Source organism: Apodemus sylvaticus, chromosome 5 (assembly GCF_947179515.1).
Source record: "Apodemus sylvaticus chromosome 5, mApoSyl1.1, whole genome shotgun sequence".
NCBI classification, from domain to species: Eukaryota; Metazoa; Chordata; class Mammalia; order Rodentia; family Muridae; genus Apodemus; species Apodemus sylvaticus.
The window spans coordinates 141,042,106-141,066,554 of NC_067476.1; the positions used below are offsets into that span (position 1 = coordinate 141,042,106).

Sequence of the window (24,449 nt, forward strand, 5' to 3'; positions counted from 1 at the left end):
AGCATGCCAGGGCTATAGAACAAGAGTCTGCCTCAATAAACATAACAAAACTGAAACTCAAAAAAAACAAATTTTCTATTATTTTCTTTCTGATGTTCATCTCCCTGACCAGGCTGTGTATTCACCATAAGAACCACACAAGATTTTGCCTTGTCTTTTGTTATATCCCCACAGAAATGCAGTTTCCGGTCTGACACTGGTACTCAGTATCTGTTATTGTTGCTCAGTGAAGTGAAATTTGAGTAATATACCAACAATAGGCAGTCTGACAGGTGAGACTCACTGGAGAATGGACCCTATGGCACACAGGATCATATGAACAAAGGTCTGCAGGTGGCTAATCTCAGGTTGAATAGTCTGATTGTTGTAGGAGCTTAGAATACAAGAGACAGGGGAATGTCAGAGGATCATGCCTCCCAGCTTTGGTCCCCAATCTCAGGCACTGGGGAGAAAGTTGTTCTTGTCATGATCACGGACACCTGCCCACATCTGGATCAAGGCTAAGGCCTAACTCGAAAGCCCTGCCTCCACCCAGTGCTGTCCACATCTGGATCAAGGCTAAGGCCTAACTCGTAAGCCCTGCCTCCACCCAATGCTGTCCATTGGAATAGCTTAACCTGGTCTTCAACAATCATCTCAGTCAGCTAATTACTGACTGGACAGAGTCATAGAGGCCCAGAACACAAGACCAGAAAGATGTCTCCTAGAAGCAGAAAAATCAAAACTCAAACACAAGAAGAGTCATCTAGCCAGGCAGTGGTGGCGCACACCTTTAATCTCAGCACTTGGGAGACAAAGGCAGGCGGATTTCTGAGTTCAAGGCAAGCCTGGTCTACAAAGTGAGTTCCAGGACAGCCAGGGCTACACAGAGAAACCCTGTCTCAACACCCCCCCCCCAAAAAAAGTTGTGTAACAAGTCACAAAGCCTATAGCTATATGTCCATGCTACAAGTGCAGGTGGTCTGTTCTCTATATACCACTTCCTTTCCTTTAGTGACTCACCCTCTCCTCTTTTTATTTTAACAGTTTATTTTAAACTGTTCCTCTGCCTCCCTGTCCTGAAACTTGGATCCATTTTCCCAACAGACAATCTCCCTCTTCTCTAGTTAGCAAGTTTCCAGCACTAACCATGTCTCTGAACAAAAGGACTTCCCCTAGCTGTCCTTCAGTAGAGCTGTCCCCTATAAAGCTCAACCCCAAAGAATCCTAAGTAGACTATACACCCTACAGATAGATTCCTGAGGATTCAGATCCTAAAGATCTTGTAAAATAAAGGGGAGGGGCAGCATGAAGAAGAAAGGTGCAGCAGTCCCAGGAGAAGGAAAGAAAGCATGGGTTCGACCCTGAGCTGGGCACAGAATGGCTCAATAGAAAATACCAACCTGTGGATTGTACTGACTGGGCATGTAGCCATCTCGGAAGTACACCACAGCAACTTCCTGATCATCTCTGTAACATAGGATGAAGAAAAGCTTCTGAGTAAAATTATTACGTGTTTGGTAGTTCAGTCTGTTTCGGGATACACCCAAAGTACATGTGGCCATCCATACAGTAAGCTTGGACAGGGGGTTCACTAGAATTAGTGACAACAGAACCCCACTACTTCTATTAAAAACGGGTCCGCAGCTCACAGTGCTTCAGAATATTCTGCATCTAAAGATATTTTATGAAGGCAGCAGGGAAACAAGGTTAGCATAGGGAAAACTAAAAACACATGTATCCAAAATTTTGAGAGAAACAATCCTATTGCCAGCCAGGCAGTGGTGGTGCACACCTTTAATCTCAGCACTTGGGAGGCAGAGGCAGGTGGAGTTGAGGCCAGCCTGGTCTACAGAGTTCCAGGACAGCCAGGGCTACACAGAGAAACCATTTGTCTCAAAAAAACAAACAAAACAAACAAACAAAAGAATCATGTTGCCAGGATTAGCAAGACAGAATGCACTTTGTATTTCTACTGCTTAAAGTAGCAGAAACCAGACTTCATTCCAACCAGATTTCATAAACTAGTGGTGGTGGGGGATGTGCAAAAACTTGACTCTAGGCTAACTTCTTGCCTAGCCCTTGGCCTATTTCCTATCCTCTAGTTTATCTAAAAAGTAAACTAGCTACTTGATTTTGTTAAGATAACAGCCGGGTTTGGAAATATCTGAAGTGAGATTGGGAAAGTCCAAAGAGGCTCTTTTTTGTTACTTTGTTTTTAGAGACAGTGCCTCATTAAAGTCAGGCCAGGCTGACCTTGAACTCACTTTGTACCTGAGAATGACCCAAAGCCCCTGATCTTCCTGCCTCTACTTCCCAAGCACTGGATTATAAATGTGTGCCATCACACCTGGCTACATTTTTTTTTTTAAACAGGGTCTTGTTATGTAGCTTTCTTTTTTTTGTTTTTTTGTTTGTTTTAAGACAGGGTTTCTCTGTGTAGCCCTGGCTGTCCTGGAACTTTCTCTGTAGACCAGGCTGGTCTCGAACTCAGAAATCTGCCTGCCTCTGCCTCCCAGAGTGCTGGGATTACAGGTGTGCGCCACCACTGCCCGGCTGTTATGTAGCTTTTTATGTACCTGGAACTTTCTGGAACCTGGAACCAGGCTGCCCTAGAACTCCAAGATCTGCCTGCCTTTGTCGCTGTAATGTTGAGACTAATGGTACATGCCACCATGTGGAGCCCTGGCGAGGTCTAACTATGTAAGCTACAGTTCAATTCAGTATATGGTATTAAAGCTGCAGTGTGATGGCCCATAGGAAACACAATAGGGCCTATCTTAAAAGACAAATCCAGGCTGTAGTGCAGAGTGGCAACCAGATGGGTGGGAATAAGCCTGCCTCCCGGTCTGCACAGTTGCTCAGGCCTGTTTTGACTAGCCACAAAGATGAGCAAGAAAACTTTTAGAACCTCAGAGTTTAGTATGAAAAACTAAAGCTATCTTTAAGGATGATGTTCTTATCCAGAAGATCAACATCTCTGCCCTATCTCCTTTAGAAGCAGAGCTAGATGCTCCTAATATTTCCTGGGAGGATGAGATATTTCAAATATTTGGAGAAAAGAAAGCAAGCTATCATATTCCCAGAAGAAAATTTCTTTAGTGATAGGTGTCAAGAGAGTTCTTAACCCAGCTGTCTAGTGGCTCCCTGGGGATGCTTACATAAACAGCCTTCGGTTTTGGTCTAGAGAACCCCTTTCAGAGACATCTTCAAATCTTCGACGGATTACATGGATCTTCCTGGAGAAGAAGAGTGAGAATCAGAAGTAGAGTGAGAATCAGAAGTAGCAGCCGTGTTTCCGAATGGGCCTCTCGCCTGGGGCCACGCTTGAGGGTCTCCTCCTCCCTTACCGGTCCAGCAGCTCGTTCTCGATGGCACGCTGGTCAAATATGTTCCTTTCCTTCTCCTGAGCAATCAGTAGCACCACCGCGCTGCAGAGAGAGCACAAGTGAGCCGGGGCTGCTGTAGAGGAGCTTGTCCTTCCTGCACTCCCTCGGGGTGCTCGTGCTCGGTGAGAACACAGCTTCTCAGGTAGTCCTGCTGACGCAGGCTGTAATCCCAGCACGTGGGGTTGGGGCAAGGGGGCCAGTCCTACAGAAAGAAGGGGCTGAGGAGATGGTTCAGCCAATAAAGTGCTCGTCGTGCCAAGCATAAGGACCTGAGTTCAAGCTCCAGAATCCACTTAAAAAAAAAAAAAAGGCCAGCTGCGGCTTCCCCATCGCTGGGGAGGCAGAGACAGGAGGATCCCTGGGCAAGCCAGTCTAGCCAAATTGGTGAGCTCCAAGTTCAATGAGAGACTGCTCAAAAACAAATGAAAGAGATTGAAGAAGACACTCAGTGTTGAGTTGGCCTCCACATACATGTACACACCAGACAGACAGACAGGCAGACAGACAGAATAAACCTTCCCTGCAAGAATAGATACTGCCTCAAATTAGGATTGCCTGAGGCAACATTTCCTGAAAATAGGAAACCAAGTGGAGGAAAGGAAGCATCCCTGTTCTCTAGTGGTAGATGGGAAACTGTAATGATGTCAAATTTCTGTACAACTTAAATTTAGATTTAAGCCGGGCGGTAGTGGCTCACGCCTGTAATCCCAGCACTCTGGGAGGCAGAGGCAGGCAGATTTCTGAGTTTGAGGCCAGCCTGGTCTACAGAGTGAGTTCCAGGACAGCCAGGGCTATACAGAGAAACCCTGTCTCGAAAAAACCAAATCCAAAAAAAAAAAAAATTTAGATTTAAAACCATCTACTTTGTTTTCCCCTACAAGATAACTTGGGCCATGTGTGATGGTGCACTCTTAGATCCCAGAATTCAGGTGGTGAAGACTGGACAACTAGGTGTTTAAGACTGGCCTGGGCTACCTGAGACCCCATCTTAAAACAAACAACAGAAAACATAACACTATGATTCAAAAATTTTTCTGGAAAATAAGCACAGAGGAATGTTTTGTAAGTCAACCACAATGCTGGTCAGGTGCTAATAACCCCATAACAAGGGTGTGAAGAACTGATCCGGGTGTGGAGCTCTTAGATGAAAAACAAAGGCGCCAAATGGAACTCCACAGAGGCAGCTACAAACAAGTGCCTCTTGGGACCTCAGCATCTCTGCAATGTCCACAGGGCGGCACTTGGTCTCGCATAGTAAAGGGATCACTAAGGCTTGCTGGGCTGTTTCTCTCTGTTTATCCAATAGTTTCTTAAAGAAGCTGGAGCTGGACCACTCAAGAAAAAGCTTAAACCAGTTATGTTCAGTGTTTTAAACACAATCCCTTCCCTTCCTCCCCAACTAGAAATTAAAAGGCCATTGTTGTACAGTGCCTACTCCGCTTTCTGCAACAGCTGCTGTTGGGTCCTGGCAGATTCTTGCTAAGACACCTGGAAGTCCAGACTTTGGCTCAGTATGCTAATTATTTCTCACCTCCTATATCAGCCTCTTATCTTTCTCTCTTTTTTTTTTTTCAAATTTATCTGAACCTCTTGTCTTAACTGTGTTCACCTGACTTCTTTCTACTTGGCTGAATACTCTTCTAGCCTGCCTCAAGTCAAGAGGACAGATATGAATGACATTTAAACTGAGAAATGACTTTAAAGTAGGTAAGACAAAGTGGAAATGGTTTCTTATACATATCTTGCCCTGAGAGACCCGTGAGCCAAAGGCCCTTGTTCTTTACTTTGTACCCTGAACCGCTCCGCTCACGGGTAGGTGTTGAGGGGGCAGGGTGGCACCTGGCCCAGGATGGCTTGCCTCCAAGAAGAGGCAAAGGAGGAACCTGGAGGTAGAGGTTAGAATGGAACTGCAGACTCTGGCTCATTAAGTCAGCCTTTCCACTTGCCAAACAGTGGGAGCCAGATTCAGAAAACACATTCTGCCCCCTACAGCCTTCGGTTCTGAGAAGTCTGGACTGTGCAGGACTCGGAAAGTTGTCAGTTGAGGAAGGTGAACTGGAAATAGCATGCTGGCCGGGAGAGAAGACGCAACAATCTTAGTCCTGACTCTGCCAGTGTCTTAGTGTGTCCTTGAGCGGGTCAGACAACTTCTTTCCCAGAGCCTTAACTGACTCGTCTATGAATATTAGTGCTAATCAGATCTTATGTCCCAACCTTTTATATCAATACCCACCCTTATTCTGCTCATTATAACTACAGGCCCTGGTTTACTGTTGCTGTCTTAAGGATTTTGATTTTTGTGTACATGACTTTGTGGTTGTATTCCATGTGTATGTAGGTGCTTTCAGAAGTCAGAAGAGGGCATCTGATTCCCAGGTTTCCAGGCAGCTGTTAAGCGACCCACTGTGGGTGCTGGGAGTCAAACTCAGGTTCTCTAGAACGCCAGGAAGTGCTCTTCCTCCCTGAGCATATTTCCAGCTCCAGACCCTAGGTTTGAAAGCATTTGCCTAAACTGAAGCCATAATTTTACAGACAGTAAATTGAACTCAGGTCCTTTGCATGAGCAACAAATGCTCTTAACGGCTAAACCAATCCTCCCACCTTGCTGAAATCATAATTTTATAATCAGGACTGATGATATATAACTCCCTTCCTGGGAGTTTAAGCAGAAGGATTATCATGATTTCAAGGACAATATAAGCTATATAACAAGACCCTGTCTCAAAACAACAAACAAGTCTGGAGATGTAGCTGAGAGACAGAGTACTGGTATACACAAGGCCCTAGATTTGACCCTCAGCAAGACAAAAAGGTTTTTAAAAAAGCAAACAAGCCAGGCGGTGGTGGCGGAAGTGGCGAAGTGGCGGCAGATGCCTTTAATCCCAGTACTTGGGAGGCAGAGGCAGGCAGATTTCTGAGTTCAAGGCCAGCCTGGACTACAGAGTGAGTTCCAGGACAGCCAGGGCTACACAGAAAAACCCTATCTTGAAAAACCAAAAAAAAAAAAAAAAAAAAAAAAAGCAAACAAAATTATAATTTAATTCTCAGATATCTTTTCTTAAAAATTTCTGGATTTGTTTGTGGTTTTTTGTTTTGTTTTGTTTTGTTTTGGAACAGAGTCTTGCCATGTATTCTTGGTAGTATACTCACTACATTGCTCAGACTGGCCTTGAACTTAAGGCCATTCTCCTGTCTCAGCTTCCTGAGTACTAGAATTACAGGTGTGTTTTTTATTTTTGAGACAGGATCTTGGTATGTGGCCTTGGCTGGTCTGGAACTTGCTATGCTGGCCAGGCTGGCCTAGCATGTATAGAGACCCACCTGCTTCTGCTTCTGGAGTACTAAGATTAAAGGTATGCATCGCCATGCCCAGCTCAGGAAAAACAATCTCAGAGGAAAAAGAACACCCACTAAGGCCACGTGCTTGCTCAGCAGAAGAGCCTTATCACTCTCACAGCAGGTAAAGCTGGTCCCTGCCCAGAGGCCAAAGAGCCCGTCGCCACCAGTGCCTGACTCTGGGCACACAAGTATTCCCACACACACTACTCTTGGCCTGACAGGAGGCTCCTTCTGCAGGTTTTTCATCTGCAGTTTCTCAGGTGACCCATTCCTTGACTTCACTTTCTTAAAATGGAACCTGGTGGAGAATTCTACTTGACATACTGTTTGTCCTGCTTGTAAATAGTCAGGCTTCTTGGAACTTAGTGGGGCTTAGCAAGTCCAGAAAGGCACACTTGGAGACAATAGTGTCCTTATATATAAAGGCTGAGTTCTACTACCAGCTCCCCATCACTGGACCTCTCTGAACCACGGTTCCTCTATCTGTCAGGCAGGGAGCGGATCAGCACTGCCTCAGCGCAAACGTTCTCAGACCCTGCGTGGAAAGCAGCACTCATGCTCACTACAGCATAACTCAGTTCCACGTGGACACTGAACAGCTGCTAGCAGAGGCCTCTCAACCATCTGGAGTCACTTACCGAGCATCTTCACACATCTGGAACATGGTTGAGAAGTAGGAAGAAAGCAAAGAAAACACTTCTAAGCAGTTAAAATGGACACCATAAAATTCCCAGATCAAACCTGACCTCCTCACACTCTTCACACACAATTACAATAACCAGAATCCCTGATTTCCCCCCAAACCACAGCAAACCAGAAGGCAAAGGAACAGAAGCAGAGGATTCCTATTTCAAATGCACTGACAACAGTAAAATGTAAAAGCAGACGTTTAAGAAGCCAACTGGGAACATTACAGAGATATGGATAGGAACTCAACCCCAGTGGCACGGGCAGCGAACGGGTTTCTAGCCTAGGTGTGGCACCAGTGAACTTCAGCAAGATGCAATCACTGTCCGTCATCACGATGACCTCCATGCAACATGGAAATAGTAACTTATAGCCAGCATCTCTTATTTTAGAAGGAAACCCCAAACTCCGTTAAAATATTTTTGGCATTTAAAGGTGCATGTTTCTATTCCTAGAAATACCCCTTCACCCCCCAATGCTGTCTCACAGAGAAGCTGCCACACACGCCCAGGAGTGCTGGCATGATGGCAGGGCACCACTGCCACCTTCCCACGGTCTTACTTAGCTGAGCCATAGAGCTCCCAGGCTTTGGCGATCCCCAGGGCCAGTCCCTTGCTGGGGTTATTGGACAGGATCTTGGACGCTTCTTTGGTCTTATTCAGGACATTGAGAACATGTCTGTTGGAAGAGAGGTGGCTGCTCAGTACCTGGATGGACCAGAACACCCTTCTGCCCGTGACCTCACAGATACATATAGGAACATTACTCTGAAACTCAGCCAGTGCTTAAAAGTACCTTCCTACCATTCCCAGAGAAGTCCCGAGACCCTTGAGGCCATTCCACCCCAACTCAGTTTTTAAGGGAGTCAGAGCCCCTTTCCTTGGTCCCCCAGGTGCTATATGGAATCCATATGGAATCGTCGTGACCTGGAGCACCCCAATGGCTAGGAATCTACTCCTATGGCCTAGCCCTCAAGCTTCTCAACCCCCATCTGCTTCGGATTCAGAACTGCTTTCAAGCATCAGAAACGTCACGACCTTCCTATCAGAGGTCCCTCAAAGGCATCATTTTCTGTGCTTGGACAGTGAGGGGCAGGACTGATACGCCATGAGGGCTCTTCTTTCTCTGATATATAAACCGTCTGATTTCAAGTAGAAGACTGCTATGGGGAGAAGCAGAGATGTGACGAGCACATGACTCAGGGCCCAGGAAGGCGTAACCACAGTAAAAGACCTCGGGCTTAGCCAGTGACTGTTGGTCCTTTGAGCTCTTCCCCACAAATGTGCTCCAGTACTGCCCTAGGAACCCACCGGTGCACAGCTGGCGTGCGGGAGGCCAAGCCCCCGAAGCTGGCAGAGATAGTGTTGATCTCAATCTGCTTCAGGGCTTTGGAGCCATCTGCACTGCACTGGAACATGTAATCTGAGCGATTCAGGCCCAGGAACACGGTCTGTGGAGAGAATTGAAGGCTGAGGATGCTGGCCCAGGGCCTGACTCTGGGTCGAGCCACAGCATACTCTATAGACCTGAAGAACTGTTTAATACTCCCAAACCGAGAAGGATCATCTGTCATCCCAGGACCAGTCATGTGCAGGCCCAGTAGAGACTGGTCAGAGGCAGATTCCTATGAGATCAAGACTAAGGCCAGTTCTTCTAGTAAAAATAAAATAGAAACTAATCCAACAACGATAAAAGAAACAAGTGCAGGACAAAGGAGGGGCTCGCACTGGTTACCTGGGCAATGCCCTCTTTCAGGACTTGCTTGTAGATATCAAAGAGACGGGCAGTATAGTCATCCTTTTTGATGGTGCTAGAGGAGGAAAGAGAACATTTTTCTAGGCTATGTGAGACCCTACAGGTCTGTCCCACTCCACCCACTACTAACTCCTAGGTCCTTTCTGGGTCTCGAATACCCATTCCAACCTAGGAGAGAATAGTGTCTAATAGTCTACCCTAGAGCCAGATAACAACCCCAAGCTCTGTCACCTGCTGTCAGGCAATCTCAAGGAATCCTATCACCTTTCTACATTAGTTTGTTCAATTGAAGAATAACATAACCGTGCTTATAACTTAGGCTTGTGGTGGGAAGTAAAGGACACTGTGTTTTTAAAAGATTCCTGGCAGTGGTGGCGCACGCCTGTAATCCCAGCACTCTGGGAGGCAGAGGCAGAGAGGCAGGTGGATTTCTGAGTTCGAGTTACAGGTCTACAGAGTGAGTTCCAGGACAGCCAGGGCTACACAGAGAAACCCCGTGTCGAAAAACCAAAACCAAACAAACAAACAAAAATTTCTGAGTGAGGTAACTCAGACCCAAAAGGACATGCATGGTCTGTACTTACTGTAACTGGATAGTAGCCAAAAAGTACAGAATACCTAGAATACAACCTACAAACCCTAAGTGTAACAAGCAGAAATGCCCAAGTGAGAGAGAGGAAATAATCACAGGAGGCAGAGGGAGGGATGGCTCTGGGTGGGAGAGGAGAAGGGAGGGAAAGGGTACAGGATCAGGGAGAGGGGAGAGGGACAGGAATGAAGCCCAGAGGGCCAGGAGAACGAACGAAACTATGCAGCCTCTGGGGATGACAGGTGGGGGGACCCTCTTCAAAGTACCAGACACCTGGGAGGTAAGAGACTCTCAGAACTCAATGGGGGTGACCTTAGCTAAAATGCCCAACAGTGGGGAGAAGGAACTTGAAGAGTCCACCTCCAGTAGATAGGGCCTCAAGTGGAGGAACAGGGTTACCAAGCCACAGTCAAAATTTCTGACCCAGAATTGTTCCTGTCTAAAGGAATTGCAGGGACAAAAATGGAGAAAGACTGAAGGAAAGGCAGTCCAATGACCAGCCCAAGTTAGGATCCATCTCATGGGAGGGCACCAAGTAAGGACACTACTGTGCTATGGTGTGCTTACAGACAGGAGTCTGGCATGGCTGTCCTGAGAGGCCCTACCAGCAGCTGACTGAGACAGAAGCAGATACTTACATCCAACCATTGAACTCAAGTCAGGGGATCCCTATGGTTAAATTAGGGGAAGGATTGAAGCTGAAAGGGAGAGCGACTCCATAGGAAGACCAGCAGGCTCAACTAACCCAGACCCCAGGGAGCTCAGAGACTGAGTCACCAACCAGGAGCATACACGGGCTGGTCCAAGGCCCCTGGCACAAATAGAGCAGAGATCTGCCTGGTCTGGCCGCAGTGGGAGAAGGTGTGGTTAATCCTCAAGAAAGACTTGAGGCCCCAGGGAAAGGGGAGGACTGATTGGGGGGTGGGGAGGAACACCCTCTCTCTGAGGCAAGGAGGAGTAATGGGATAAGGAACTGTGGGCAGCAGGGACCAGGGGTGGGAAATGACTGGAATGAACTAAATAATTTTTTTAAAAATTGGAACATTTTGAATACCTGATGGCTGCGAAGTTTTCTAGCTGACCTAACATCAACTCTCTGTAGCACTCTGGTTACCTAAAGATACATCTTCCCCTCCTCCATGACAGAACCCAGGACAGTTTGTTGTGTGCCTGCAGGTTTTTCAGGCCCAAGGAACATATCCTGGTTTACTGCCTAGGTTCACCCTCATATACTGTTTCTGTGGAGAAGTGGTCGCTGTCGGGTCAGAGCCTTTTCCTAGAAGCTCCTGAAGCACCGTGCGTGTCCCTTTTACAGAGCTGACTGGAGATGCAATTTTCACTTTATTACATGACAACTGATGTCATCTGTTCTGTTTGGCTAGAGACTGCAAGAAGGTGGGTTAGATCTAAGTGGGCCTACCCTCTCAGCGCAGAGAGCAGCTGTGGACTGTGACGTGTGCTAGGGGCGCATCCAGTGTGGTTTTCTGGGGCCTTGAGAAGAAGCACAGCAAGAAGCACAGCAAGAAGTCATTAACACGACATTGGATGCTCTCAAGATTCGGGGCAAACTTAGTGCCACAGCCCATGCCAAACTTATCTGGTTACAGGAGGGGGAGCCCTAGCCAGCCCCCTCAGAAGGTGAGTGCTTTCTCTGGGGCCTTTCTTAGCCCATGGTGAGGTGAAGAATCCCCAGATGGGCTTTAGCCTCCAAGCTTCTCTGAAGAGGGACACCTTCTAACTCCAGGTTCTAGGCTGTTCTTTTCCTTAGGAGCTAGCTATGGTGGTGGTGGTAGTGGGGGGCTGGGTTCTGAGGTCTTTGGAGCTGGTCTCCCACCTAATCACGTTGTCAGTGTAAATGGGCTAAACCAGGCTGCTTGTAATGAGCATAAAATCAAGCCCATCCTGAGAAAGGTGGTAGCAGGGGTCACGTTCATGACCCCATGGCCCACTTGCATTTCTGGCTCCAAGCCAATGGCTTCCAGACTTCGAATCATTATTATTTCTTCCCACATCCAACCTGCCACCAGGGAACACATTGGAAAAAAATTTGTCCCTAACAAAATAGTTTTCCTTCAAAAACAATGTACATACGTGTGTGTGTGTGTGTGTGTGTGTGATATTCAGGGTTGTTTACTTATATCTTTGGTATGACTTGGTCTGCATTTTGCCCTACCCAAATATGTGAGGCTTTAGGTGACAAGAAAAGTTCATTAAAAAAAATTAATCATATCCTTTTAATGGCCTTCCCTACCCTGTTTTCTTCCTAAACCAGGCAATTTTTCCATAATTCCAAATGGAGAACCTTTTAAAAATTTATTTATTTGTATTTTCTGAGTATAGATGTCTTACCAATGTGTATGTAAGTATACTCCATGAAATACTTGGTGTCTAACAGGGACGGAAGGAGCTGCTGGATCCCTGGAACCACTGTGCAGGTTTCCTGTGAGCCACCATGTTAGTGCTGGAAACTGAACCCCTCTGCTCTTCCACTGAGCTACCTCTCCAGCCCCACCTCCATAGATATTTTGGGGTCACTGACCACAGAATCACAGCAACCTAAGATCTCAGTCAGGCTCATTTTTCAGATGAAGAAACTGAGTCTCAGAGAAGGAGGAGGGCTTTCCTTTTGCGTTCCAGACAAAAAGCAGCAGAGCCAGGGTTAGAAGGCGGCTCTCCTCACTCCTTTTCGGGGCGCCTGCTCCCCATTCCACCAGGTTAACTAACACAGCAACAACTCATGGCTCCCCGGCCTTCCCATCCCATGCCTTTAGCATCCCTGGCCCCCAAGGCCTCAGCTCTCCGCACCTAGACAGTGTTTGCTCCAGGAAGGCCGAGTTCTGGCTGACAGCATCCACCAGCATGTTGAAGTCCGTCTGCACGGCGTAGGCCTGCTCCAGCAGAGCACTGGGCACCGGTGAGGGGAAGAGCGAGAATGGGGCGAACGTCACTGCCTGTTCAATGAGAGAAAGTGAGGCGGAGAGGAAAGCTGTGAGCGGGGCATCTTCTCGCAGCCGGGCCTGGGCACTGAGCACCGTGCCTATGGGCAGGGCAGCGGTCACTTCGTGAAGGGAAGACTTGAGAAAAAGGCAAGATAGGGTACAGTGGAGCTTCCGGGCTCTGTGACAATTCTACAGGGCTTTCTTTAAATGAGAGGCACACAAAAATAAAAACTCCCACAAGAATTCAGGTACTTACTGCTTGCAAATCATTGTGCTGAATACTTAAGAGGGCTCATCATTAAATTCTGTGAGGAAGGCGCCAATGTATTCAAACTTAGCAAAGGACTTGAGTTAGAACATATTCAGGTGCTGGTGTTTGGATTTGAACCATGATGGTTACTAAACCACTCGGACACACTCAAACGACATGCTCACCATCTAACTGCGCCCCCCACCCCCATGTTCCTAACTGACTGATGCTGAAGTCTGTCCCCATGTCAGGAGCTCACACCCGAGGCCCCTGGCCTTCTAGTTGGAAGAGGCTCCTGGTAGGATGCCGGAACCAGCTGTGGCTCTCTGAGTAGAAGCCAGGGGTGTCATGCCTTGGCCTTGTGTACAGGTGGTGACTCCAGTTAACAGGCTGGCATTTAGTTGCACCCTGGGTTCTTTGGACTTTGACATAGTCATGAAATCCAAGTGTTACTTAGGACAGTTATTCTAAAAGGGAGATATGCCTCCTGAGATGTCTAACAACTAACGAACTGGAACTTGGCAGATAAAAATAGACCCAGTTACTTGAATTATTTACCCTCTTGGTTAATATCAGTTTGCCATTATGGTAGAATGGGTTTATGGTGGTAGAACTTTCTCTCTCTCTCTCTCTCTCTCTCTCTCTCTCTCTCTCTGTTGCTGTTAGGTTTCTTGAGGCAGAGTTTCTCTGTATATGTAGCCTTGGTTGTCTTAGAACTCAACTCTGTAGACCAGGCCAGCCTTGAACCCAGAGACTCACCTGTTTCTGCCTCCCAGTGCTGGGATTAAAGGTGTGTACCACCACTGCCCATCTTAGAACTTTTACTAATATACTTTCTTTTAAAAAATTACCTTGAGCTCCACCTCTTCTCATCTTCTCTCTGTATGCCCGCCCTTGCCCCCCTTCTCTCTCTCCCTCCCTCCCTCCCTCCCTCCTCTTCCCCATGGTGACTTCCCTGGCCTTGGTCCTTGGGCCAATAAACTCGCCCACCCAGGAGCAGGTTCCCAATAAACCTGCCTTTTATATAATCTTTTTAAAAATTACCTTGAATGCTGTACAATAATACACATTTCAAAAGTGCTCTAAATAGCTAGGTGTGGTGGTGCATGACTTTAAGCTCCAAACTTGGAAAGCAGAGAAAAGCAGATCGCTGTGAGTTCAAGGGCAGTCTGGTCTACAAAGTGAGATCCACTATAGTCAGGGATATGTAGAGAGACCCCCTGTCTTAATTAAAAAAAATAAACAAATAAATCAAAATAATATATATTATATTAATATGTATATTACATATAAATATATATGTATATTCACAAATATATGATCTCCTTTTTACACATATAGAAAGATACTGTCACCAAAAAACCAAAAACAAAACAAAAAAACCAGGGGCAGGATTATTGCAGATCGCGTAAAAGGTGACCAGCACCCAAAGTGCTAAGACTCAGGAAACTGCCTCTCTCAAGTCCCACCCAGCCTAAAACATTCCTGGAGTTTTCTGCCAAGACTTCTGTCTGTCCTGACCCGAGAACTCATCACAGCTGTTTGAATTTAGGATGAGCAGTGCACAGCTAGGCTCTGCTGTCCACAAGCTGAGACACACAGCTCTCATTTTTTAGAGCACACAACAGCACACGTATGACAATAACGCTCTGCTTTATCACCAGGGAACAGGAACAGTGAGATGGGGGTGAGAAGCAATTCCCAGACTGCCTGATGTTTGTCTGTTTGCAGGCTGGCCTCGCTGTAGGCTAGGGTGAGCTTAAGCCCCTTTTTTAAAAAATTATATCACATTATATTAGTGGTGTGTGTGTGTGTGTTTTCTATAGCATTATAGCATGCACATGAAGTTTAAAGGACAATTGCTGGAAACTGAGTCCTTTCTACCACTCGGTTATGGAATCACACTCAAGTCCTAAAGCTCAGAGGCAGGTGTCTTTACCCACAGAGCCATCTAGTGGTCCAGTCTTGAACTTCTGCTCCCCCAGATTCCACTTCCCAAGTGCTGGAATTACAGGCAAGTGCTACCATACCTTCCCAGTTTGATTTGTATAGATAAGCTGGGTAGCTTTCTATTGTTGTTGTTATATTTATTATAGTATTTGCATCTGTGTAGTGTATAGACTTGTTAGTGTGGGCGAGTGCGTGCATATTGAGAGTCTTTCCCTTAATTGACCTCCACCTTCATTTTTGAGACAAGGTCTCTCACTAAACCTGAAACTCACAGATTTGACAGGCTGGCCAGCGAGTGAACTCCATAAAGCCCGGGTTATAGGTGCCTGCTACTGGGCCAGGGATGGATTCTGGGCTCTGACCTCAGGTTTTCATGCTTACTCAGCAGGTACTTCAAAAAATGACCCATCTCCCCGGACCCTACTGTTTTAGTGTTGGCCTGGCCTTAAGTGCTAGTATGAGGATGGACAGATGGCTCAGTAGTCTACAGCACCAGCTGCTCTTGCAGATGACCTCAGTTCAACTCCCAACGCCCACATGGCGGCTCCCAACCACCTATAACTACAGTTCAAGGACCTGAAGCTTCTGGCATCTGCAGGTAGTGCATATACATACCCTCGGGCATATACATAAACATGTAAAATAAAAATAAATATTGTAAAATAAAATTGTTGCTAATTTTTTTTCTTGAAAAAAGAAGACAACACTAACAAAAAATGTAAAGCTGGCTTGCCTCTGAGGGAAACGGTGGCTGGGGGAAGAGTCCTACTCTACATTGGATGTGCTTTTGGACAGTGCTCATGTGTTACCTGTTCAAAATGAACTCACTGTCTAACGCTGCAGGTGTTCAGCCCTCATGTGGCTGATTTGCTGCATTGATCTACGGGGTGAAGGTCACAGTCTCTCCTGCCCAGAACCCAAAGCTTGGCTGTCTGACCCTCACCTGACCACACCCCCACTAACCAGCCCTGCTTTTCAGCTGTATCCTTTGAACATTTCTGTCCTCTCCATACTTTGGGGTGTCCCCACATGTCTTTTAAGCTCAGTCTGACTATCATTCCCCATTTTACCTCTAATCAAAATGAATCATTACTCCTAGTGGGTGTCCCAAGAGCCACAGCAGGGTGGGAGAGTGCAGAGCACGCCTTGGGAGCCTGACACTTGGGAGGAGAGTCTGGCTCTGCCAATCTTCCTGTGACCTCAGTGACCTCAGTTACTTAACTTCTCCGAGCTGCGATTTCCTCATCTCTGTTGTGGTGAAGGTTAAATGAATCAGCAATTCCAAAGTGATTAGAATAATGCTGACACACAATGAGGTGGTCAATAAATGACAGCTAATGTCACCTGGCACTCTGCCATCCACATCCAATGAAATTCCTTAATTTTATTCTCCGCTACATTCTCCAACTAAACCTGCACTCCAAAGGTGAGATCCTCTGGCTGACCACTTAGTCTTCCATGTCAAGGCAGTTCTGGCATACAGCAGGGTGTAGTTCAGAATAGATTCACAGAGTGGGGTAGGGGGTTGGGGGGCGAGAAAGAAGGGAGGGATAGAAATAAAAGAAAAAAGAAAAGAGGGGGAATTGGAAGTTGAAAATGAAAAGAAGCTGGGCTGGAGAGATGGCTCAGTGGTTGTTAAAAGCACTGACTGCTCTTCCAGGGGTCCTGAGTTCAAATCTCAGCAACCACATGGTGGCTCATAACCATCTGTAAGGGGATCTGATGCCCTCTTGTGGTGTCTGAAGACAGCTACAGTGTACTCATATAAAAATAAATCTTTAAAAAAGGGAAAGGAGCCAGGCAGTGGTGGCACACACCTTTAATCCCAGCACTTGGGAGGCAGAGGCCGGGGGATTTCTGAGTTCGAGGCCAGTCTGGTCTACAGAGTGAGTTCTGGACAGCCAGGGCTACACAGAGAAACCCTGTCTCAAAAAACCAGAAAAAAAGAAAAGAAAAGGAAAGAAAAGAAAAGAAGAAAAGAAAAGAAAAAAGAAAGGAGAAAAATACAGAAAAGCTGGTCTAGTACAAGCCTTTGAATAAAGAGGAAGAAAGGACTGGGTGTTGTGATACACAAGACAGACAGTAAGCACAGCCACTCAGAAGACAGACAAGGGAGTAGATAGAGGGTCTGCTCTTGCAGAGGCCCCCAGTTCAACTCCCAGCACCCACATGGCAGCTGGGTTGGAGATCACATAGTGAGACCCGGTCTCAAACAAACAAAAGAAGCAGTAGAGAAAATAAAGATGAATGTATTATCTAGTTGCAAAATAAATAGATTAAGGACAGTGGGTTTTTTTTTTGTTGTTGTTGGTTGTTGTTTTGAGGAAGTATCTCAGTATTCATGCTTTCAAGCAATCCTCCTGCCTCATAAGTACGACTGAGCCCAGGAAAAGGAGTTTAGGTACACAGAGAAACCCTGTCTCAAAAAAGCCAAAGAGAGAGAGTGTGTGTGTGTGTGTGTGTGCGCATTTATGTGCATGTGAAGAGTGTGTGTGTGTGTGTGCGCATTTATGTGCATGTGAAGAGTGTGTGTGTGTGTGTGCGCGAATTTATGTGCATGTGTGATGTATCAATGCATTCTTATCTTTGCACCATTAAACAGCAACACTGAGTGTTCCCATTAGGGGAGCATGCCTAGGAGCAAGTAGAACAGGCCACTAAATAAAGACTGAAATGTGGCCTCTTCTCTTTTTTCCTTTTCTCTTTCTTCTCCTCCTCCTCCTTCAGATTCATTTACTTATTTAGTGTATATGAGTACACTATTGCTCTCCTCAGACACACCAGAAAAGGGCATCGGATCCTATTACAGATGGTTGTGAGCCACCATGTGGGTGCTGGGATTCGAACGCAGGACCTCTAGAAGAGCAGTTGGTGCTCTCAATCGCTAAGCCATCTCTCCAGCCCCTGGCCTTTACTTTTCAACATTTAATTTGTTATCCTTGGCAATGAAAAAAAAATTGGATGAATGAAGCTCACATAAGGTTAATTCCTTAAACAGATTGTTAAACAAAACTTAAAAACACATGACAGAATAGTATGTATGATTCAACTTGAATTTGTTGTTGTTTGGTTGTTGTTGTTTTTTGAGCGCTGGCTGTTCTGTAAACCAGACTGGCCTCAAACTCAGAGATCTCCCTGTTTCTGCCTTCTGAGTGCCAGGATTAAAGGTGGGTGCCACCACGCCTGACTCAACTTGGATTTTAAATTATAGATGTGAGAGAGTTTGTGTTATCACAAGTCGGGCCGTGCCTGGTAATGCAACCTTAGGAGGAGTGCCGCGAGTTCAAGGCCCCTTCATCCACACAGTGAGTTCTGGCTAGCTAGAGCTCCAGGCTAAGACTGTTTCCAAAACAAACAAACAAACAAACAAACAAAAAACAATTACAGAGAAGACAGCATGACTCATGATTCGAATTCAGGGTGCTTGATACGTATGGGTTCCCTGGACAAAGTGCTTCCGGGAACTATCTCCTAGTTATCCTACATAGTCCATTATGTAGTCTTACTGTGTTTACATACTGGGAGAAAGTACATCTTACAGAAATTAAGTAGGTGCCTAAATCACACTTCCAACCCCAGATTTACGTGTGATTACTCCAGCATGCTGCTTTTTACTTTTAGAATCATAGTTTTAGAAATCAATTTTAGTTACTGAATAAAATAAAGGAAAGAGACAGTCTTCAGCCCCAAGGTGCCGCCTCCATCTTGGAAGGGTAAAGTGAGAGGAACACGAGGGAGCAGAGCTTACGTCGGAGGAGCTGGGGCTCTGTGCGGACCTCAGCAACACGCCTTCAGCCAGGGCCCGGTCTATGGCCTGCCTGGCCAGCTCTGCCAGCTGCTTCTCATCCTGCAAGACGCTTCCCCAGCTGGCGGCCATCCCAACCTGTGACAGACAAAAGGACTTGGTGACAGAAGGCCTGGGACCCAGCAGACCAAAATGTGGCCACCTCCAACATTGTGAGACCTGACCAGTCACCTCAGAGGGGCAACTGTGAGAGGGAACAAACTGCCTCCACTTCCTCCGTGTGCGTAGATCAGGTTCCATAGCTATTCATTCTCTGTGGATTCTCAAAACAGCAATGGCATTACTCTCACAGTGAGGAAACAAAGGTTCAGAGAAGTGAAATGACTCGCCCTAGACAGTGGTGTTTAAGTCTAGGACTCTGGTTTCTGGTCTGAAACTCTTCAATGGAGAAAAGAGGCGCTAATGCCATGTGACTGGAATAAGAGACTGCCCCTCCCAGAACTGCAGATCCCCCTCCTGCGAAATAAGTAGAGAGGGATAAATCAGATGTTTCCAAAATCTGGCTGTCTGGGCAAAAATACACATTACCAAGCCCCAGAAATTATGATTGAAGGGACGCAATGGGCAGAAGGGATTGACACTCCATTTTAAAATGTTTCCCTATTATATACAATGGAAGCCACTGTAGTAAATTGTTACTTTCCCTTCTTTATGTTTTGAATTACACTTTGTGTGTGTGTGTGTGTGTGTGTGTGTGTGTGTGTGCCTGTGCGCGCATGCACACTTGCTGCGGTGGAATGCTTGGTGGAGGTCAGAGGAAAACCTGCAAATCTTGCTTTCCAGCCTGTGGATCTCCAGATCAAACTGAGGTAATCGGCCATGGTTAACATCTTTACTTAATGAGTCATCTCTCTTGGCTCTAATTTCCTTTCTTATTCCAACAATAACCTACCTCAGTAAATCTCAAACAAATTACAAAGTGGGTAGGGGAGGAAACTTAAGGGTATATCATGAATTGCAGATAAGTTGCAGATAAGGTCAATTTCAATTTCTTCCTTGTACTAATTAAAGGCCTTTTTTTTCTTCTGGTTTTTCAAAACAGGTTTTTTTATTTTTGTTTTTGTTGTTGTTGTTGTTGTTGTTTTGATTTTTGGTACAGTCCTGGTTGTCCTGGAACTCACTCTATAGAGCAGGCTGGCCTCAAACTCAGAGATCTGCCTGCCTGGTTGTGTTTTGTTTGCATGTAAGCCTGTATATCCAAAGAGGGCATTGAATTCCCAGTTATGAGCTTCCATGTGGGTGTTGGGAATTGAACTCAGGGCCTCTGGAACAGCAGCCAGTGCTCTTAACTGCTGAGCCATCTCTCCAGCCTCCAAAAGGAGCCAAATTACACATTTGTGCGGACATTTATCACCATGGTATAAAAGGGAACAGAAAATATTTTTTAAAAATCACATTATAGCCTGGAGTGGAGGTACATGGCCAACAATTAGGAGACTGAGGTGGATAGATCTCTGTGAGTTCAAGTCTAGCCTGGCCTACATAGTGAGTTCCAAGACAAGCTAGGCTACACAGAGAAGCCCTGACAAAGAGAGAGAAAGAAAGAAAGAAAGAAAGAAAGAAAGAAAGAAAGAAAGAAAGAAAGAAAGAAAGAAAGAAAGAGAGAGAGAGAGGAGAGAGAGAGAGAGAGAGAGAGAGAGAGAGAGAGAGAGAGGAGAGGAGGGAGGGAGGGAGGGAGGGAGGGAGGAAGGAAGGAAGGAAGGAAGGAGCCCGGCAGTGGTGGCACACGCCTTTAATCCCAGCACTTGGGAGGCAAAGGCAGGCGGATTTCTGAGTTAGAGGCCAGCCTGGTCTACAGAGTGAGTTCCAGGACAGCCAGGGCTACACAGAGAAATCCTGTCTTGAAAAACCAAAAAAGGAAGGAAAAAAAGGAAGAAAAAAAGGGAAGGAAAGAAAGAAGAGGGAGGGAGAGAAAACATGTTATCAAAGTAGAAATGCCTAAAACCCAACGCCCAGGCCAAGGTAAAGGAGCCGTTTCAGTGGTGGCCAGAGATGTATAGCTACTCTCTTCTGCTGGATAAAACATCTGACAACATCTGCTCACTGTTTTTGTTCTACCCTGCTGTCACTTAATCCTAAGAAACAAACATTGACTGCCCAACTCGGTTGGCTGTCTTCAGGAAGAGTTAGACCGATAGATAACCTCCATCACTTTCAGCCTGTAGTCCCCTCCTCAGGAATGAGCTGGGTTTAGATAATTCATCCAAGTCTGCCCGCCTCAGCACAATGCTTTGACAGAAAGAGCATGTGATCTCAAGGCAGTCTGGACAAGCGTCCCGCTGGGTGAGGACGGGAGACAGCAGTGATAGTAAAGAACAGGGCTCGAGCCAGACAGACCTGGTTTGAGTCTGTAACCTTCACTCCCCTTAAGTAAGGGACACTGGATTAAATGAGAAAAATCAGTCAGGTTTCTCAGCATGTTCAGAGCTTTGAGCAGTCAGTTTCCTGTTCCCGTGGTGAGAGACCTGAATCCGGATAATTATATAAGAAGCTTTCTTATTTGGGCATGGTGGGATGTTGTCTATGATCCCAGCAGAAGTGGGACATTTCTGCAAGTTCAAAGCTAGCCTGAGCTCCATACTGAGTGCCGGGCCAGCCAGGGCAAGACAGCAAGGTACCGTCTCCAACACTAGTTCAGTGAACAAGTTTTATTCTTTCTTTTTCCAGTCAGGATCTTGCTATGTCACTCAGGCTGGCCTCCAACTCAGCAATCCTCCACTCTCAGCTTCCCAAGCAAACGTCCCGCAGGCATGAGCCACCACACCCAGATGAACTGTTGACTAATTAAGCTCTCTGTTTTGAAGGCCTCGGGGCATGGTGTTGGCTTTGAGGAGTACACCACTGAGAGCCTTTCAGTGGTGGGCACAGGAAGAAACCAGTGTGTGTGACTCAGGCTCACTGATAACAACTCACTCCTCCAAGACACAACTTGGCCTGGAAATAACTACCTCAATGCCTTCAAAGGCAGCTTCCTCAGTGATCCAGGGACATCCCACCAGGCCTCACCAAAATCACCACACTGGGGACCAAGCCTTACCCATGAACCCATAGCCAAGTGCTAGGCATCGGAGCTTGTTCCGTTTGTATCCACCCAACAAGCAGTGGGAGACTTGTTAGACGTTATATGGAAACCCGGGCCCAACAAGAACCCATAGCTCCAACATGGAGGACCTGGAGCTCCACAGGTCCCCACTTCTCCACACCGAATTCCACAGCTGTATGTCCGTGGGCTTTTGCTTGTCAGACAAGACTGCCAATGGCCAGGTACTAACAACCCATAGAAAGATAACTCATTAAAAAATAATCACTACGGATTGGGCATGGTGGCACAAGGTTGTAATCCCAGTACTTGGGAGGGAGAGGCAGGAGAACCAAGAGTTTGTGGCTAGCCTGGGCTACACAGCAAGCCTCTGTGTCAGCTGAGGCAATGGCTCCATTGGTGAAGTGCTAGCCACACAAGCAGGAGAACTCTATCCTCAGCACCCACAAAAGATGGTGGGCGATGGTGGCCCATGCCTGTAATCCCAGCACTCTGGGAGGCAGAGGCAGGCGGATTTCTGAGTTCGAGGCCAGCCTGGTCTACAGAGTGAGTTCCAGGACAGCCAGGGCTATACAGAGAAACCCTGTCTCGAAAAAAACTTTTTCCCCCCGAGACAGGGTTTCTCTACACAGCCCTGGCTGTCCTGGAACTTACTCTCTAGACCAGGCTGTCTGGCCTCAAACTCAGAAATTCACCTGCCTCTGCCTCCCGAGTGCTGGGATTAAAGGCGTGCACCACCACTGCCCGGCAAGAAGAGAGGCAAAATAAAAACTTGTTCGCTGAACTATTGTTTGAGACAGTACCTTGCTGTCTAGCCCTGGCTGGCCTGGCACTCAGTTTGGAGCTCAGGCTAGCTTTTACAGTGCTAGGGAGATCATGACAGCGGGACATCTGCAGATTGCTGGTTAGTAAGTGTGAGTGACCTCCAGGTTCAGTCAGGCCCTATCTTTAAAAACATAAGGTAGAGGGCTAGGGAGGGGGCTCAGCAGGTAAAGAGCTCAGATCCCCAGTATGCACATAAATCCTGGGCAGGTGGGGGGTAGGCTATAACCCCAGAACTTGAGGTGCAGAGAGAAAGGGTAGTGATCAAGGAAGACATCTGATACTTGAGGCTCATATGTATGTGCACATGCAAATGCCCCCTCACATACAAACGCTGACAGGCACATCTGTGTAACACACACACCAGAATGCTTGGGTGTCTATGCACTCATGCACAAAAACACTATGATAATAACATTATTATTATAGAAAATGCCTTTTTTTCTTCCTATAGATTTACTGTTCAGTGACTTGTTTGGCTAGTGACACTCAAGTTTGTATTTACACAGCTTACTTTCCTGGTTTTCTAACTAGAACATTCACCTGCTCCCTGGGCTGCTCCTCCTCTGATGAATCTCACCCTGGCATCCAAGCCTCCCGTGCACTCTACTGCCTCCCATCTCTCCAGTCCCGTGGATTCTGCTGACTAAATGCAGCGCTTTGAATTTCCCCATGTCTGCCTCTACTGATCTCGCCCAGCACTGGCCAACCCACTCCTCTTCCTGGGCACTTTCGGAGCAGTAAAGGCATCTTAAGTGACTAAGACACACCAGCCTCTCTCCTACTTTCAGATCTGGGCTGATGCCGCTTTCCTCGTGGCTTTAAAGGCTCTCCCACTGAGCTACATCCCCAGCCTCTGTACCCCCAACTCCTGATCGAGTTTTGGAAGCCATCGCTGGATTTCTCTGTCCAGGTTCGTACCTCAATCATAAAAATAGCATTTGCCCCGATACTTCATTGAAGGTTAAATAAGTAAGTGGTGAATGAATCACGAAAAACTTTAAAACGCCTACACACAAATCCGGTCGGACTTTAATCCCGTGGGCGAGGCAAGGTGCGGGCTCAGGGCCTCGGGCTACAACACAGTCGCCGGTCCTGACTTGTCCCCATGATGGGCCCCGTTCGCTCCCCATGCCTGGACAAAGTTTGGTCCCGATCTCTCCCAGTTTTTGATGGCGGTTTGTTTATTTTCCCTAGAACTCTGGCTCTAGCCTCGCTGACAGTGTCCGAGCTGGAAGCCGGAGATCTGGAAATCTAGGTTCAGCGCGCCCAGCACAACCCCCCTCACTGGACACAAGTTTCCCGGTGCTCGCCGCGGTCCCAGCCACCGCGTTTGCCCGCCCGCTGCGTTCCAATCGCTCTCAGACCCCTCCCTCACGGCTCTCCTCCCAAGGAAACTTGACCCTCGCCAGCCGCCGTCGCCGAGCCCCGACTTACTCGCTCGTTGTCCAGCTGCTCGCCAAGCTCAAACTCCGCACGCCGTTACCCAGGCTCAGAGGGCGGGGCTTCGGTACGACCCAGTACGCCTGCGCAGACCCGCCCTGGAAGGCTTAAAGAGGAGGGTGAAGAAGGAGCCCCGCGTCTATGGAACCGGACGGCGGCCGGGAAGGGGCGTTACATCAGAAGCGACCTGGGCTTTAAGGGATACATCGGTACTCTAGGGGAGAGGCCTACAACGGGCGAGATGCTACCTGTTAGCCTAGTTCCCAGAGAGTCAAAGCTAGTGGCATTTCTGTGAGATGGGGACACTCAAAGGCAGAAGAGAGCGTTGGATCCCCTGGGAGCCGAACCTGGGTCCTCTGCAAGAGTAAAAGTTCTCTTAGCCCGCCCTGTCTTCAGCCCCTGTGTGCTGTTTTTAAATATGCAAGTTCATGATTCTTTTCCCTCTATACAGACCCCCTTATC

At 47.0% G+C, this 24,449-nt stretch overlaps 1 protein-coding gene across 1 annotated transcript in view; it reads right to left on the reverse strand.

Annotated features, from left to right (window-relative positions):
* Gss (glutathione synthetase) overlaps positions 1 to 24,072 on the reverse strand; it is a 30,050-nt gene extending 5,978 nt beyond the window's left edge. The window contains exons 1-9 of the mRNA XM_052184041.1: positions 23,982 to 24,072; positions 18,626 to 18,760; positions 12,544 to 12,689; positions 9,129 to 9,204; positions 8,705 to 8,844; positions 7,956 to 8,072; positions 3,330 to 3,410; positions 3,141 to 3,218; positions 1,383 to 1,449 (exon numbers count right to left, since the gene is read on the reverse strand). Of these exons, the coding sequence (XP_052040001.1) occupies positions 1,383 to 1,449; positions 3,141 to 3,218; positions 3,330 to 3,410; positions 7,956 to 8,072; positions 8,705 to 8,844; positions 9,129 to 9,204; positions 12,544 to 12,689; positions 18,626 to 18,754 (834 nt within the window). The 5' untranslated portion in view covers positions 18,755 to 18,760; positions 23,982 to 24,072. The remainder of the gene's footprint in view (positions 1 to 1,382; positions 1,450 to 3,140; positions 3,219 to 3,329; positions 3,411 to 7,955; positions 8,073 to 8,704; positions 8,845 to 9,128; positions 9,205 to 12,543; positions 12,690 to 18,625; positions 18,761 to 23,981) is intronic.
* Between the last annotated feature and the right edge of the window lie 377 nt (positions 24,073 to 24,449).